Here is a 19,637-nt window from a genome sequence, read left to right on the forward strand (position 1 = left end):
TACTACAAATAATATACTATTTTATTGATGTTCTATGTGGTGTTGTAATTACAAATTTTATATTTGTTTTTACGCTGGGAGATTATTTTTTCATAAGTTATTAACATTAAACATGTGTGTGTGATATGTTTTTTTTTTTTACTTAATACAGTTAACAATGATATGCCATATACTAATACATTTGTGAAAATCGTTCAGTGGAAAAATTAATCCCCCAGAATAAAACAGACTTTCTCAAAATTGGATTATGTTCGCCCACATATTCGAAACAGCAGTCATACAATCTCTATCGTGCGCACATCACAAAAATGAAACTGCGAAGTGTGAAGACGTCTTGTTTACGTTCAGCCTTTTATTGCAACAATCTCTGACCAATCTTGTAGATATTCAACAAGATATTCAAAAATTCTGCACATTCAAAAGTTAACATCCATATAATATACACCTCGCATAAATATTGAGTAAATTCGTTAGATTCAAATCATTTGAAGTTCGACAGCAATCCTCGCATCAAATTTAAGTGAGTGTCCAAACTTAAGTTAGACTTGCATATAGTCTCTTGTTTGGGTTTTGGTGGTTTTTTCTCAATCAAATAAAATATTATGCGAGTATATACATTTTTATTGAAGAATATGCAAACAGTGCTTTCTGGCACTGTTACCATGGTTACTAATTACTTATTTTTTTTAATTACTAGTTACTAACCGAGTCTCCATTATTGACTATGTAAAAAGTTTATTCTGTCACTTTGAATAATAAATAAATAATAATATATTTCAAAAATTGTTCATAGCTATGAATTGAACACCATAATACTAAATGTAAAAAAACTAGCTTTGAGAAATATATAATGTATATCATTACAAATACAAAGGGTGAAATATACATGTATAAATATATAACTGTGGGTAGAATTTGACATCACTTCTTGGTCCTACAATGAGACAGTTTAAATATGAATTTCGTACATCACATACACCCTAGAATAAAAATATGCTCGTCTTTCAATTGTAATTATATCACAATATTGAAAAACCCCGATGTCCCATGCTGACTAAAGTTTGCAGATAATAAATACTCATTTCTTGAAGATAGAGACCACTGTATTTTCTTTACAGTATACACATTCGGGGAAATTACTTTTACAATTTGTCCACTGTGCTAAGATATTAGTAAAAATATAACTTTTTAAGGTGTTTGTGAACATTATAAAGATTCCTGAGAATTGAAAAATAACCTATAAAGACATAATATTTGACTCTATCACTGAAATGTTAAAATACATTACAATTTTTTTTAGACTTAAAGACAATACTACAAAGCATACTGACTCACGAAATATCCAATTTTAAGTGAACCAAACGGGCTTAGAAACGTGGCGTGTTACAGCGCGCTGTATGTTAACGGTATTGCAATGGCTCATTTTTCCAAGCAGTAAGTGATACGTCGGTAAAGGGCCGCGAACACAGATGTTAACAAACTAAATGCATCAAACTGATTTATACAACACATAGAATAAATGTGTAAGCTGACTGGTTTTATAGTTGTCATGTTTTCCTGATTTCAATTATCAATCGATTGGTAAATGGTCACATAAATAAGATAACACCAAGTCGCAAGTACATGTATTGCATTTGAATCGTACACCGAGTCATTTGGATTTAAAAATGGCCAAATGGCGATCACTCTGCGTGGGATGGTATTTATTGAACACTAAATGCCCCAATAAACACGTTTACGAACAAAATTAACATAACTAAAACAGATACAGCGTCAGTCATTTTTTCTGCCTTTGGCTGGTCTTCTTCTTTGCTGATGTCTAAGCGATACTTAATCACCAAAAGAAGGCTGGTGACCAGCTGCAGTATAATTGAGATAACCAATCCTATATTAATAATGACGAAGAACTCAGGCGTTGATCCCTTATTGTGATTGTGCCATATACTAGCCAAGTAAGTGCCATTGGCTGTGAGCAGAGCCACATCTATGAAGCCCTGTGCTACTGTCTTCTTTCCAGCATACGAATTGGCATCGAATGGTCTTTTTTTTGTCGTGTTTGATGAACCAGTTAGCTGGGTGGTGGTTGCAATCTGTCACAAAATATAAAAATGAATTATTTTGTCACTATGTGATCTAAACTATATCTAATACTACTATTTGGCTTGTCGCAATTGTTCTATCAAGGAAAAATCCTTTTCTCTGGGGTTCTTCACACGTGTCAGGGGGGAATCTCGTCTTGTCTCTATATCTCGCCCCCTTGAGGTGCGGGATCGGGGAAGTCACTTAAGCAATACAGTCAAATAAGACACACATAACGAAATACGTTTCAACTTTCGTCTTAGTCGATCAGTCGAGCACTCTATAAGACACAGCGCCCTGGGGAAAAATCCCCAAGACTATCGCAAGGCTGACCCAAGACTCTTTTAGACTGCGTCAAGGCTCGCCCCAAGTCTCTCCAGGACTGGACTCTCAACTGCCTCTATCGTGCTGTACTCGCCAAGACCAACTCAAAACTCTCTTTATTCATTTTCAAAACTCTAACCAATTACAAAACAGTAAAAAGACTCTAGGGCGTAACCTTCAATCATAAAGCCAATCAAACTAAGTACTGAATACGTCATATCTTTTGATTAATCGTTCACTACATTAATAACTACGGATACCAACTGTCAGAAATAGTAATCCGAATAGCGACGGTTATCTCGTAATTAGTTCCAAATCACAGAGCCAAGTTCCGTCCAAAACTTTAAATAGGCCTAAACGATGACAGACATAACACATCAATTCGCTCGTAATCAGCTAATTAAGTCGGTCAACAGATACGCGTAAACTAATTCATGACAGTTCTAACAATCTGCTAAACTTCAATAGAAAACAGTTATTGTTCAGCATTCACCAGAAAAATACTCGTTCTTGGTTCAAAACAGAACCCGTTTATTTGTCTCTTTATTCTCCGCAAAAATTGGGATGGTCATCTAGTGACATCAATATCTGGGAGATGTTGCCGTCTAGTTCAAAATAGAATAGAATGTCAAATATTGAGAATATATTGATTCTCGAGTGATCGCGGGAGCTGTTCCGTTCGGATTAACGAATCAGCCCGGACTCGGCTTTTCATTCAGTTGGAGGCGTGGCCTGTTCAGCATTTGTCAACAACCAATCACAAGATGGTTACGAACCACATCGAGGTCACGACTCGGTTAGCCTTGCTCAACTGGTTCGTAACCAGTCTTGTGATTGGTTGTTGACAAATGCTGAACAGGCCACGCCTCCAACGGTGTCGTGCGTTCGGACTAACCGTTAGGAATTCCTAAATGGAGCCAATTTGTGTAGTTTTCTTGATTGTTTCTGCAGATATGAGTAAAATGTAGGTAAGGCTTTGGCGAAATTCGAAGGAGCAACTAATATTCTTCAACCTGGTATTTTTTTTAGATTTTATTTTTCATTCTTTTCGTCTATTTTTTCGAGTTTAAAAAATGTGAGTTGACTGGAGCCTTCATCCCTTGTCTATTTCTTACACTAGATACTAGCCGATACCCCCCCCCCCCGCTCATAGGGAGTGCGTACAGTTGATCATAGTTCCTGGGCTCCCTGTGGTTCTACTGTACTCCCTTTGATGTCATGTTGCTTGCAATCTAATTCACTGTTATCTATGATCTTAGAAAACACTTGACTTACTTCCTATTTTATTATAAATATCACTCAAGTCAACGAAAATGGCCAATGTACAAAAGATCCTTGTTACCATTGTATAACTAATTGTTATTTAAAGCTTTGCATGGGACCTTTTACGTGATCATTTATTCGTATAGCATATGAAACCAGTACATGCATTAAATAAGTGTACAATGATCGTTTTCTATTTGTGCTATTTAATGGTATTATGCCGTCCATGGCTTTAGTTATACCAACATTTTTATGTTTATTACAAATAGTTATGTTGTATATGTATTTATTCCACTGTTATTATCGACACCAAAATAATTTGTAGCTGATTTGGTCTCACACTGGTGATGTCATACGCCAACTGGGCACAGCGATACTCCCGCACTCTCTCTGGCCACATTGGCGATCCCACATTGATGACCACACTCCCACTGGCTACACTGGTGATCCCACACTCCCACTGGCTACACTGGTGATCCCACACTCCCACTGGCTACACTGGTGATCCCACACTCCCACTGGCTACACTGGTGATCCCACACTCCCACTGGCTACACTGGTGATCCCACACTCCCACTGGCTACACTGGTGATCCCACACTCCCACTGGCTACACTGGTGATCCCACACTTCCACTGGCTACACTGGTGATCCCACACTCCCACTGGCTACACTGGTGATCCCACACTCCCACTGGCTACACTGGTGATCCCACACTCCCACTGGCTACACTGGTGATCCCACACTCCCACTGGCTACACTGGTGATCCCACACTCCCACTGGCTACACTGGTGATCCCACACTCCCACTGGCTACACTGGTGATCCCACACTCCCACTGGCTACACTGGTGATCCCACACTCCCACTGGCTACACTGGTGATCCCACACTCCCACTGGCTACACTGGTGATCCCACACTCCCACTGGCTACACTGGTGATCCCACACTCCCACTGGCTACACTGGTGATCCCACACTCCCACTGGCTACACTGGTGATCCCACACTCCCACTGGCTACACTGGTGATCCAACACTCCCACTGGCTACACTGGTGATTCCACACTCCCACTGGCTACACTGGTGATCCCACACTCCCACTGGCTACACTGGTGATCCCACACTCCCACTGGCTACACTGGTGATCCCACACTCCCACTGGCTACACTGGTGATCCCACACTCCCACTGACCAGAATCGTGAAAAATTCTCTTCCCTGAAATAATATTCTCTGGGGAAACATGATTATCCAATTTATCTTCCGAAATTACAATATAAATTAATAAACATAATAACAATACAAATACAGAGATGGTAAGCTGTGTTAAATTCGTGTTTACCAAGATCTCATACTCCAAACACTCCCCACATTTAGCCGGAAGGAAACGCAAATCGTAAACATGTTTTGATCAAACCAGTTCAAACCAATTCACAGACACGCACACGCACAAACACCGTTAAAATGTTAGTTGGCAGCTTCGAAATATTATGGTAGCAAATACGAGGCAAGTCAGACTGGAAGTTTGTCAATAGTTTATAATACTGGTTGATAATAATTTCAAATAAAAAGTAATAAAGACATTAATATTGATTTAGCAATAAGTACGGTACATGACCTTTCGTGTACGAGGAGGGGGAGTAAATTAAATGCATTTGGTTTCCATAGCGAACTTTACCAACATGAGAACACTGCAAAGACTGCTTGTACGCGAAATGAAAAAAAATAGTGTTAGTCAGTATTCAACTAAAAACGGTTATAGGTGAAAGCAGAATCCCACTCCTTGAATATAACTAAATTCAACTCGTAAGCCCTGAGTAACTTCATGGTATCACGTAATCTAGTCTGAAAATGTACGTTAGTTTTCTTGCTATCACTACTACGTATACGTATAGTGATGACTCACCTGCCCCATTTCAATATCGTCAGTTGTAGTATGACCGTTGTGTCTCTCTGCTGCACCAAATTTAGGCTGCTCTGATTGTCTGTCTACCATTGAAATGTTTCTATAAAATCAAAGAAAAACTTGTATAATGTTTGCTTATGTGTATATTTGTATCTGTCTTGCGTGTGTGTTCGTATTTTATGTTGCGCTGTTGTCTTCTGTGGTGTGTTTTTATCCTTTACTACGCTGTCTTATACGTATATTGGTATCTTATATTATGCTGTCCTGTGTGTGATCATACCTTGCATTACAACTTTTCAATAGTTTATTTCTATCACAATCATGCATTTATTACAGGCCCGAGATGACCACTAACTGCAGATTGGTTAGCATAGTGGAGTTCCTTTCAGTTACGTTCTGGCCACCCATTACATCAAACGAAACAAATAAAACAACTTCCTCTAGTTTGTGGACACAGCACGGCTAATTTGCCTAAAATAAAAGTTTATAGAGTTACACCAAAATATGTTAAGATAACTATTGTTGACCGACCTAGTAATAATTCTGAGTAAGCAGGATGTGACCGACGGGCTCGAAGTTCATGTAACCAGTCGTATTTTTTTCGTTTACTAGCCGATGAATAAGCGGTAATTTCCGAGTAAGCAGGATGTGGCCGACGTGCTCGAAGTTGATACAGTATACGTGTTGTTTTGTTGTCGAGCTGGAAATATGAACTTATTATACCCGACACTGACAAACGTATATGGAGTAAATGAGGATACGGGGGACAGGTGATTCAAAATCATAGCTCGAAAACCATTCCCTACCATTATCAAAACAAAGACATACAAATGCACGGATTAAATACAAAAAGAGAAATACAGTAGAACGTCGATTGTCCGTACTGTTAGGGGGACATGCTTCGTGTTTGGTTATGCAAACAGTTCGGATATGCGATCTTGCGTGGGGTGCTCAAATTTACAGGCTCACGTACACACAAATTCTAACGCACATGACTGTAATGAAATCAAACAATAGTACATGTAGAGTACGTCATTACTGTAGTTACTAATGTATTGAATAGAGGCAAGACAACGAATCAATATTAGATTGGCAGTTCTGGTCAGATCAAAAGAAGTCTATATGCGCGAGGAGCGGTCGGTGACAAATATTATTTATGATTACGTCCACGTTCGTCACATTAACATGTACTAAAGGATTCATCAAAAGACAGTTTTCTTCGTTCAACTACACCTTGTCACATGCCTCTGAATGCCCTCCAGCCGTTCCACTTCCCATTTTTGTTAAAGGTGTCAGGCTGCGAGGCCATAGCCTAGCCTAGGGTAAAACAACGTTTTATATCATGTTATGGGCGGTTTAAACGATGACCAACCACAAATATATAACATAAGACCAGGTATTCTGCTGGCTTTGATTACGCTGTCAAATCACAGAAATACTTTGTAATTTGCCAAACTTGACAATTAGCGCATTAGAACATATTGAAAAGTCGCCCTTCTATATAACGAAAAAAAATGCTTTGTTACAAATGAAAGAAGGAGCTGTACTCACCCGCTGCATAAGAAAAAACAACTTTATCTGCACGACCTCGCACTTTCTGATTTCATTTATACATACGGATCGAGATAACCTCTTACCCCTTGTTCCACATACGGTCCTAATTGCACGTAAACAGTCTTTGGGGTGAATACCACAATTAGCCATGATCACGTGGTTTTTATTAACCCAGATAACGGCCATTGACCGACTCTAGGTTTCGTATTTGTTTATTTTAGCAAAAAGTTGATATGATTTAAACTGGCACCAATCACGTGATGTATATCTTACATGTAAGTTGAGACATAGTGTAGTATATTTTATTTGACATAGTTTGTGTCATGCCTTCAATGGAAGCCGGAAATCTACGACCTTTCTGTGACCGAGATTTGATACTTGGGTTATTATATTACCAACGGAACGTCATTACATTGTTTGCCCTTGAAAGTCGATTATAAGTGATTACACTAAAAGTAATATGTATAATATTTTTAAAATGCATGCTGACCAATTTCTCTTCGTAGCGGATTGTTATGTTTTAGTTTATTCATCCAGTGAACAGTAATATTGAATAAACATGTTTCAACTGTGACTTTTCGTAGTGTATATTGAACGCCAATGTAATATTTGCATATAATGGTGAAAGGATTAGACACGCTTTCTTTTCACGTACGTGGCTCCCTAACTACTTTTGCATAATTGCTTGTAGCCTTGGCATGAATTGGTATTGTATTCAATGACTGAGTTTAACCATGGGTGACATGCATCCAGGCACAGTGGCGGCAGTACCGGAGGGTAGGGGGTGTGGTCGCCCACCCGAAAAATGTTGGGTGGGGTGGGTCGACCCCCCAATCAAGCTGAAACCCTTTTTGTCAGCAAAATCTGCCTCGCAAAATGCAGGAAATAGCATTTCAGGGGGTCTAGATTTCTGATCTCGTCCCTCATGCAAAATGTCGTGCCGCCCCCTCTGCAAACATATGTTTATCATACTAGTAGCTTAACGATAAGTGGATTTCGCTGTGAGTGGATTTCGCATTGATGAGCTTTGAGTAGGGCTTCGTTGCAGTAACTGGTACCTTCATCAGATATTGAGAGTTTTATGTCATTAACAAAAATACCCATGAAATATTAATTGAAGAATTTATTATATAGTTTGGACAAAAGAAATCATTATTTTTCCTCATTATAATGTAATGTAAAACATGCGCAAATCCTAATAATGAGATTTAAAACTCACAACTGGTGGTTTAGCAATATTAGAGATTGACAACTTGCCCTTGGGGCTACGTTTTTTTTTTTTTTAAATTTTCATGTATACCATAAGGACAATGGTAACTTTTGCTTACTGATTTGACTACACTGTGTACTTGGCAGTTTCCAGTCCCTATACAGCATAAATGTCTGATTAATCGGAAACATAAGATTGTAATGAGAATTCATTGCTGTATGAAGACACCATCTTCAGGTTCTACCTGTTATTCAGAGTCCCATGTTGACTATGTCCCGGACTGTTTACTTACTTATCAGTGTCTGACTGGTATATACAAAATGCGACCAAGAACACGTCAGAGAGCCCTAGAACCAAAACAATCTGTCGCCATCAACACCAGCTATATGATTTTAAACATAGCAATTGAGAATCACTGGTATTTCCTTCTATTTGCTTAGTGGTCTGAGAGTGAATATTGTCAAGTTCAAGTGTGTCTTTACATACGTCAACGTGAACATTGTTGATACAATCAAAGACGTGCTGAACAGGAAGTCCATTTGGGGCTACTGCCATTGTCAAATTTTGGAGAGTAAAGGATTATTTATACAGGAGTTGTTCCAGTAGGGAATTGTTAAAATTGTTCGATTGGCATATTAAACCCCTTTTTGAAACATATCATGTTCAATATTCGCCAAAATAACAACCTTGCTATGTTTCTAGGCATACAACGAACTCGAAACAAAAGAAGTCGTCAAATCATCATTAAATATCGAGTCTTATCGCCCTTGCATTTCCGAGTGAGAAAGGGATGAGGCCAAAAATCAACTAATTTCGATTTTAGGAAGTGAATCACTCCGGCGACAAAAATCCGGTGATAATAACCAAGGGGGTGAGAAACTATTTATCTCGGCGATAGCTACAGTGATTGTGACCCAATCAATATTAGTAAGATTCCGGGAAACGTAGTGACCAGTGAGGTCCAAAGGGACATGAAATCAGTTATATTACAGACTCAAAGGGGAACAAACATTCGTAATGTATTTCACTCTAGTGAAGGTATTGTTGAGAATAAATAAGCATGGCGACCATAATGCAACATTTACCGTCTTTGCTAGTTTTCTTATGCAAATGCCAGAGAAATCTGTTAAAATAAGACAGAATATTGGGAAACTTCTTACGGGATATGTTTTGTAAATGTAAAGTTACAACAAAAATAAATGCAGTTCGAAAATTGGTTTGTAACAACGTTTGTATTATTTGATTCCCAGGGAACAAATATTAGTGCTGTAATTCACTCTGGTGGGGGAATAGGTGGCAAGGGTCAAAAAGTAATTGGAGGGACTCAGAAAATGTAATTTATTGCACGTGACTTAAAAAAAAACAATTTATTGCACGTGAATTTCACGACGGACTTTTCAACGTTCTGGTTATCTCTGGGCAACTGTAGTCTTTGAAACAAACTTGTGGAAGTCTAAAAACGCAATTTTAATGGCATGGCACGACAAAAACGCAACGTAATGCAAATAATGCAATATCTCAACGAACGTTTCAAATGTTCTCTCAATCTTCCATGTTTATTTGGTGACTTAGCCCAGCGTTAGATAGGTTATTTATTAGAGGTGCCCGGGGAACCCAAATTTAGCGTGAATGCCTTTCTGAGCGAAAAAGGTCAAGGTCAAAAAAAGAAATGATTTTCGCCCAATCAACCATTTTTGGGGTGATATATCTTTGATTCAGCACAGCGGTAATATAGGTTATTTATTAGAGGCGCCCGGGCAACCAAAATTATTTGGACAACAATAATAACCAAGAGGTGAGAGACTACTTATCGTGGCGATAGCTACTAACGCTGATTGCGACCCAAACATATGTACATATAGAGGAACTACTAAACCTTGCCAACATATACCTGAATGTCTACATAATGATAGTGGTACGTATAGAGGAACTACTAAACCTCACCAACACATACCTGAATGTCTACATAATGATAGTGGTACATATAGAGGTGCAACTAAACCTTGCCAACATATACCTGAATGTCTACATAATGATAGTGGTACATATAGAGGAACTACTAAACCTTACCAACATATACCTGAATGTCTACATCATGATGGTGGTACATGTAGAGGAACTACTAAACCTTGCCAACACATACCTGAATGTCTACATAATGATAGTGGTACATATAGAGGAACTACTAAACCTTACCAACATATACCTGAATGTCTACATCATGATGGTGGTACATGTAGAGGAACTACTAAACCTTGCCAACACATACCTGAATGTCTACATAATGATAGTGGTACATATAGAGGAACTACTAAACCTTACCAACATATACCTGAATGTCTACATCATGATGGTGGTACATGTAGAGGAACTACTAAACCTTGCCAACACATACCTGAATGCCTACATCATGATGGTGGTACATGTAGAGGAACTACTAAACCTTACCAACATATACCTGAATGTCTACATAATGATGGTGGTACATGTAGAGGAACTACTAAACCTTGCCAACATATACCTGAATGTCTACATAATGATGGTGGTACATATAGAGGAACTACTAAACCTTACCAACATATACCTGAATGTCTACATAATGATGGTGGTACATGTAGAGGAACTACTAAACCTTGCCAACATATACCTGAATGTCTACATAATGATGGTGGTACATATAGAGGAACTACTAAATCTCACCAACACATCCCTGAATGTCTACATAATGATAGTGGTACACATAGAGGAACTAGTAAACCTTACCAACACATACCTGAATGTCTACATAATGATGGTGGTACATGTAGAGGAACTACTAAACCTTGCCAACACATACCTGAATGTCTATATAATGATGGTGGTACATATAGAGGAACTACTAAACCTTACCAACATATACCTGAATGTCTACATAATGATAGTGGTACATATAGAGGAACTACTAAACCTTGCCAACATATACCTGAATGTCTACATAATGATGGTGGTACATGTAGAGGAACTACTAAACCTTGCCAACATATACCTGAATGTCTACATAATGATGGTGGTACATATAGAGGAACTACTAAATCTCACCAACACATCCCTGAATGTCTACATAATGATAGTGGTACATATAGAGGAACTACTAAACCTTACCAACACATACCTGAATGTCTATATAATGATGGTGGTACATGTAGAGGAACTACTAAACCTTGCCAACACATACCTGAATGTCTATATAATGATGGTGGTACATATAGAGGAACTACTAAACCTTACCAACATATATCTGAATGTCTACATAATGATAGTGGTACATATAGAGGAACTACTAAACTTTGCCAACACATACCTGAATGTCTACATCATGATGGTGGTACATGTAGAGGAACTACTAAACCTTGCCAACACATACCTGAATGTCTACATCATGATGATGGTACATATAGAGGAACTACTAAACCTTGCCAACACATACCTGAATGTCTACATAATGATCGTGGTACATATAGAGGAACTACAAAACCTTGCCAACATATACCTGAATGTCTACATAATGATGGTGGTACATGTAGAGGAACTACTAAACCTTGCCAACATATACCTGAATGTCTACATAATGATGGTGATACATGTAGAGGAACTACTAAACCTTGCCAACATATACCTGAATGTCTACATAATGATGGTGATACATATAGAGGAACTACTAAATCTCACCAACACATCCCTGAATGTCTACATAATGATGGTGGTACATATAGAGGAACTACTAAACCTTGCCAACACATACCTGAATGTCTACATAATGATAGTGGTACATATAGAGGAACTACTAAACCTTACCAACATATACCTGAATGTCTACATAATGATAGTGGTACATATAGAGGAACTACTAAACCTTACCAACGCATACCTGAATGTCTACATAATGATAGTGGTACATATAGAGGAACTACTAAACCTTGCCAACACATACCTGAATGTCTGCATAATGATAGTGGTACATATAGAGGAACTACTAAACTTTGGCAACATATACCTGAATGTCTAAATAATGATAGTGGTACATATAGAGGTACTACTAAACCTTGCCAACATATACCTGAATGTCTAAATAATGATAGTGGTACATATAGAGGTACAACTAAACCTTGCCAACATATACCTGAATGTCTACATAATGATAGTGGTACATATAGAGGAACTACTAAACCTTACCAACATATACCTGAATGTCTACATAATGATAGTGGTACATATAGAGGAACTACTAAACCTTGCCAACACATACCTGAATGTCTACATCATGATGGTGGTACATGTAGAGGAACTACTAAACCTTGCCAACACATACCTGAATGTCTACATCATGATGGTGGTACATATAGAGGAACTACTAAACCTTGCCAACACATATCTGAATGTCTACATAATGATAGTGGTACATATAGAGGAACTACTAAACCTTACCAACATATACCTGAATGTCTACATAATGATAGTGGTACATATAGAGGAACTACTAAACCTTGCCAACACATACCTGAATGTCTACATCATGATGGTGGTACATATAGAGGAACTACTAAACCTTACCAACATATACCTGAATATCTACATAATGATAGTGGTACATATAGAGGAACTACTAAACCTTGCCAACATATACCTGAATGTCTACATAATGATGGTGGTACATGTAGAGGAACTACTAAACCTTGCCAACATATACCTGAATGTCTACATAATGATGGTGGTACATGTAGAGGAACTACTAAACCTTGCCAACATATACCTGAATGTCTACATAATGATGGTGGTACATATAGAGGAACTACTAAATCTCACCAACACATCCCTGAATGTCTACATAATGATAGTGGTACATATAGAGGAACTACTAAACCTTACCAACACATACCTGAATGTCTACATAATGATGGTGGTACATGTAGACGAACTACTAAACCTTGCCAACACATACCTGAATGTCTATATAATGATGGTGGTACATATAGAGGAACTACTAAACCTTACCAACATATACCTGAATGTCTACATAATGATAGTGGTACATATAGAGGAACTACTAAACCTTGCCAACATATACCTGAATGTCTACATAATGATGGTGGTACATGTAGAGGAACTACTAAACCTTGCCAACATATACCTGAATGTCTACATAATGATGGTGGTACATATAGAGGAACTACTAAATCTCACCAACACATCCCTGAATGTCTACATAATGATAGTGGTACATATAGAGGAACTACTAAACCTTACCAACACATACCTGAATGTCTACATAATGATGGTGGTACATGTAGAGGAACTACTAAACCTTGCCAACACATACCTGAATGTCTATATAATGATGGTGGTACATATAGAGGAACTACTAAACCTTACCAACATATATCTGAATGTCTACATAATGATAGTGGTAAATATAGAGGAACTACTAAACCTTGCCAACACATACCTGAATGTCTACATCATGATGGTGGTACATGTAGAGGAACTACTAAACCTTGCCAACACATACCTGAATGTCTACATCATGATGGTGGTACATATAGAGGAACTACTAAACCTTGCCAACACATACCTGAATGTCTACATAATGATCGTGGTACATATAGAGGAACTACTAAACCTTACCAACATATACCTGAATGTCTACATAATGATAGTGGTACATATAGAGGAACTACTAAACCTTGCCAACATATACCTGAATGTCTACATAATGATCGTGGTACATGTAGAGGAACTACTAAACCTTGCCAACATATACCTGAATGTCTACATAATGATGGTGATACATGTAGAGGAACTACTAAACCTTGCCAACATATACCTGAATGTCTACATAATGATGGTGATACATATAGAGGAACTACTAAATCTCACCAACACATCCCTGAATGTCTACATAATGATAGTGGTACATATAGAGGAACTACTAAACCTTGCCAACACATACCTGAATGTCTACATAATGATAGTGGTACATATAGAGGAACTACTAAACCTTACCAACATATACCTGAATGTCTACATAATGATAGTGGTACATATAGAGGAACTACTAAACCTTACCAACGCATACCTGAATGTCTACATAATGATAGTGGTACATATAGAGGAACTACTAAACCTTGCCAACACATACCTGAATGTCTGCATAATGACAGTGGTACATATAGAGGAACTACTAAACTTTGGCAACATATACCTGAATGTCTAAATAATGATAGTGGTACATATAGAGGTACTACTAAACCTTGCCAACATATACCTGAATGTCTAAATAATGATAGTGGTACATATAGAGGTACAACTAAACCTTGCCAACATATACCTGAATGTCTACATAATGATAGTGGTACATATAGAGGAACTACTAAACCTTACCAACATATACCTGAATGTCTACATAATGATAGTGGTACATATAGAGGAACTACTAAACCTTGCCAACACATACCTGAATGTCTACATCATGATGGTGGTACATGTAGAGGAACTACTAAACCTTGCCAACACATACCTGAATGTCTACATAATGATAGTGGTACATATAGAGGAACTACTAAACCTTACCAACATATACCTGAATGTCTACATAATGATAGTGGTACATATAGAGGAACTACTAAACCTTGCCAACACATACCTGAATGTCTACATCATGATGGTGGTACATATAGAGGAACTACTAAACCTTACCAACATATACATGAATGTCTACATAATGATAGTGGTACATATAGAGGAACTACTAAACCTTGCCAACATATACCTGAATGTCTACATAATGATGGTGGTACATGTAGAGGAACTACTAAACCTTGCCAACATATACCTGAATGTCTACATAATGATGGTGGTACATATAGAGGAACTACTAAACCTTACCAACATATACCTGAATGTCTACATAATGATAGTGGTACATATAGAGGAACTACTAAACCTTACCATCGCATACCTGAATGTCTACATAATGATAGTGGTACATATAGAGGAACTACTAAACCTTGCCAACACATACCTGAATGTCTGCATAATGATAGTGGTACATATAGAGGAACTACTAAACTCTGGCAACATATACCTGAATGTCTAAATAATGATAGTGGTACATATAGAGGTACTACTAAACCTTGCCAACATATACCTGAATGTCTACATAATGATAGTGGTACATATAGAGGAACTACTAAACCTTACCAACATATACCTGAATGTCTACATAATGATAGTGGTACATATAGAGGAACTACTAAACCTTGCCAACACATACCTGAATGTCTACATAATGATAGTGGTACATATAGAGGAACTACTAAACCTTACCAACATATACCTGAATGTCTAAATAATGATAGTGGTACATATAGAGGTACAACTAAACCTTGCCAACATATACCTGAATGTCTACATAATGATAGTGGTACATATAGAGGAACTACTAAACCTTACAAACATATACCTGAATATCTACATAATGATAGTGGTACATATCGAGGAACTACTAAAAGTTGCCAACACATACCTGATTGTCTACATCATGATGGTGGTACATGTAGAGGAACTACTAAACCTTGCCAACACATACCTGAATGTCTACATCAAGATGGTGGTACATATAGAGGAACTACTAAACCTTGCCAACACATACCTGAATGTCTACATAATGATAGTGGTACATATAGAGGAACTACTAAACCTTACCAACATATACCTGCATGTCTACATAATGATAGTGGTACATATAGAAGAACTACTAAACCTTGCCAACATATACCTGAATGTCTACATAATGATGGTGGTACATGTAGAGGAACTACTAAACCTTGCCAACATATACCTGAATGTCTACATAATGATGGTGGTACATATAGAGGAACTACTAAATCTCACCAACACATCCCTGAATGTCTACATAATGATAGTGGTACATATAGAGGAACTACTAAACCTTACCAACACATACCTGAATGTCTACATAATGATGTTGGTACATGTAGAGGAACTACTAAACCTTGCCAACACATACCTGAATGTCTATATAATGATGGTGGTACATATAGAGGAACTACTATACCTTACCAACATATACCTGAATGTCTACATAATGATGGTGGTACATATAGAGGAACTACTAAACCTTACAAACGCATACCTGAATGTCTACATCATGATGGTGGTACATCTAGAGGAACTACTATACCTTACCAACATATACATGAATGTCTACATACTGATAGTGGTACATATAGAGGAACTACTAAACCTTGCCAACATATACCTGAATGTCTACATAATGATGGTGGTACATGTAGATGAACTACTAAACCTTGCCAACATATACCTGAATGTCTAAATAATGATAGTGGTACATATAGAGGAACTACTAAACCTTACCAACGCATACCTGAATGTCTACATAATGATAGTGGTACATATAGAGGAACTACTAAACCTTGCCAACACATACCTGAATGTCTGCATAATGATAGTGGTACATATAGAGGAACTACTAAACTTTGGCAACATATACCTGAATGTCTAAATAATAATAGTGGTACATATAGAGGTACTACTAAACCTTGCCAACATATATCTGAATGTCTAAATAATGATAGTGGTACATATAGAGGTACAACTAAACCTTACCAACATATACCTGAATGTCTACATAATGATAGTGGTACATGTAGAGGAACTACTAAACCTTACCAACATATACCTGAATGTCTACATAATGATAGTGGTACATATAGAGGAACTACTAAACCTTGCCAACACATACCTGAATGTCTACATCATGATGGTGGTACATGTAGAGGAACTACTAAACCTTGCCAACACATACCTGAATGTCTACATCATGATGGTGGTACATATAGAGGAACTACTAAACCTTGCCAATACATACCTGAATGTCTACATAATGATAGTGGTACATATAGAGGAACTACTAAACCTTACCAACATATACCTGAATGTCTACATAATGATAGTGGTACATATAGAGGAACTACTAAACCTTGCCAACACATACCTGAATGTCTACATCATGATGGTGGTACATATAGAGGAACTACTAAACCTTACCAACATATACATGAATGTCTACATAATGATAGTGGTACATATAGAGGAACTACTAAACCTTGCCAACATATACCTGAATGTCTACATAATGATGGTGGTACATGTAGAGGAACTACTAAACCTTGCCAACATATACCTGAATGTCTACATAATGATGGTGGTACATATAGAGGAACTACTAAACCTTACCAACATATACCTGAATGTCTACATAATGATAGTGGTACATATAGAGGAACTACTAAACCTTACCAACGCATACCTGAATGTCTACATAATGATAGTGGTACATATAGAGGAACTACTAAACCTTGCCAACACATACCTGAATGTCTGCATAATGATAGTGGTACATATAGAGGAACTACTAAACTCTGGAAACATATACCTGAATGTCTAAATAATGATAGTGGTACATATAGAGGTACTACTAAACCTTGCCAACATATACCTGAATGTCTACATAATGATAGTGGTACATATAGAGGAACTACTAAACCTTACCAACATATACCTGAATGTCTACATAATGATAGTGGTACATATAGAGGAACTACTAAACCTTGCCAACACATACCTGAATGTCTACATAATGATAGTGGTACATATAGAGGAACTACTAAACCTTACCAACATATACCTGAATGTCTAAATAATGATAGTGGTACATATAGAGGTACAACTAAACCTTGCCAACATATACCTGAATGTCTACATAATGATAGTGGTACATATAGAGGAACTACTAAACCTTACCAACATATACCTGAATGTCTACATAATGATAGTGGTACATATAGAGGAACTACTAAAAGTTGCCAACACATACCTGATTGTCTACATCATGATGGTGGTACATGTAGAGGAACTACTAAACCTTGCCAACACATACCTGAATGTCTACATCATGATGGTGGTACATATAGAGGAACTACTAAACCTTGCCAACACATACCTGAATGTCTACATAATGATAGTGGTACATATAGAGGAACTACTAAACCTTACCAACATATACCTGAATGTCTACATAATGATAGTGGTACATATAGAAGAACTACTAAACCTTGCCAACATATACCTGAATGTCTACATAATGATGGTGGTACATGTAGAGGAACTACTAAACCTTGCCAACATATACCTGAATGTCTACATAATGATGGTGGTACATGTAGAGGAACTACTAAACCTTGCCAACATATACCTGAATCTACATAATGATGGTGGTACATATAGAGGAACTACTAAATCTCACCAACACATCCCTGAATGTCTACATAATGATAGTGGTACATATAGAGGAACTACTAAACCTTACCAACGCATACCTGAATGTCTACATCATGATGGTGGTACATCTAGAGGAACTACTAAACCTTACCAACATATACATGAATGTCTACATAATGATAGTGGTACATATAGAGGAACTACTAAACCTTGCCAACATATACCTGAATGTCTACATAATGATGGTGGTACATGTAGAGGAACTACTAAACCTTGCCAACATATACCTGAATGTCTAAATAATGATAGTGGTACATATAGAGGAACTACTAAACCTTACCAACGCATACCTGAATGTCTACATAATGATAGTGGTACATATAGAGGAACTACTAAACCTTGCCAACACATACCTGAATGTCTGCATAATGATAGTGGTACATATAGAGGAACTACTAAACTTTGGCAACATATACCTGAATGTCTAAATAATGATAGTGGTACATATAGAGGTACTACTAAACCTTGCCAACATATACCTGAATGTCTAAATAATGATAGTGGTACATATAGAGGTACAACTAAACCTTGCCAACATATACCTGAATGTCTACATAATGATAGTGGTACATATAGAGGAACTACTAAACCTTACCAACATATACCTGAATGTCTACATAATGATAGTGGTACATATAGAGGAACTACTAAACCTTGCCAACATATACCTGAATGTCTACATAATGATAGTGGTACATATAGAGGAACTACTAAACCTTACCAACATATACCTGAATGTCTACATAATGATAGTGGTACATATAGAGGAACTACTAAACCTTGCCAACACATACCTGAATGTCTACATAATGATAGTGGTACATATAGAGGAACTACTAAACTTTGCCAACACATACCTGAATGTCTACATCATGATAGTGGTACA

General features: G+C 37.4%; 1 protein-coding gene across 5 annotated transcripts; it reads right to left on the minus strand.

The window, feature by feature from the left end:
• LOC100373206 (ninjurin-2-like) lies at nt 1-7,255 on the minus strand. Of its 5 annotated transcripts, none has more exons than XM_085497237.1 (4): nt 7,120-7,244; nt 6,800-6,885; nt 5,569-5,668; nt 1-2,090 (listed from the first exon to the last, which is right to left on the minus strand). In XM_085497237.1, the coding sequence occupies exons 1-4, from the start codon at nt 7,126-7,128 to the stop codon at nt 1,704-1,706; spliced, it is 582 nt and encodes a 193-aa protein (XP_085353363.1). In that variant the 5' UTR covers nt 7,129-7,244; the 3' UTR covers nt 1-1,703. The 5 variants fall into 5 exon arrangements, with proteins under 5 accessions (XP_085353363.1, XP_085353365.1, XP_002733433.1 ...); XM_085497239.1 differs by lacking the exon at nt 7,120-7,244 and adding an exon at nt 5,849-6,039 and having other exon boundaries at nt 6,802-6,868; XM_002733387.4 differs by lacking the exon at nt 6,800-6,885 and having other exon boundaries at nt 7,120-7,255.
• Between the last annotated feature and the right edge of the window lie 12,382 nt (nt 7,256-19,637).

Source organism: Saccoglossus kowalevskii, chromosome 3 (genome assembly GCF_978046115.1).
Source record: "Saccoglossus kowalevskii chromosome 3, keSacKowa6.1, whole genome shotgun sequence".
Classification (NCBI taxonomy): Eukaryota; Metazoa; Hemichordata; class Enteropneusta; family Harrimaniidae; genus Saccoglossus; species Saccoglossus kowalevskii.

Bases quoted from the DNA above. Each gene is read 5' to 3' on its own strand.
- LOC100373206 (XM_085497237.1), bottom strand. The intron at 5,669-6,799 runs GTAGTTGAACGA...TTGATTTTATAG, and splicing joins TCAGAGGCATGTGACAAGGT to AAACATTTCAATGGTAGACA. The intron at 2,091-5,568 runs GTGAGTCATCAC...ATTTTGTGACAG, and splicing joins ACGATATTGAAATGGGGCAG to ATTGCAACCACCACCCAGCT.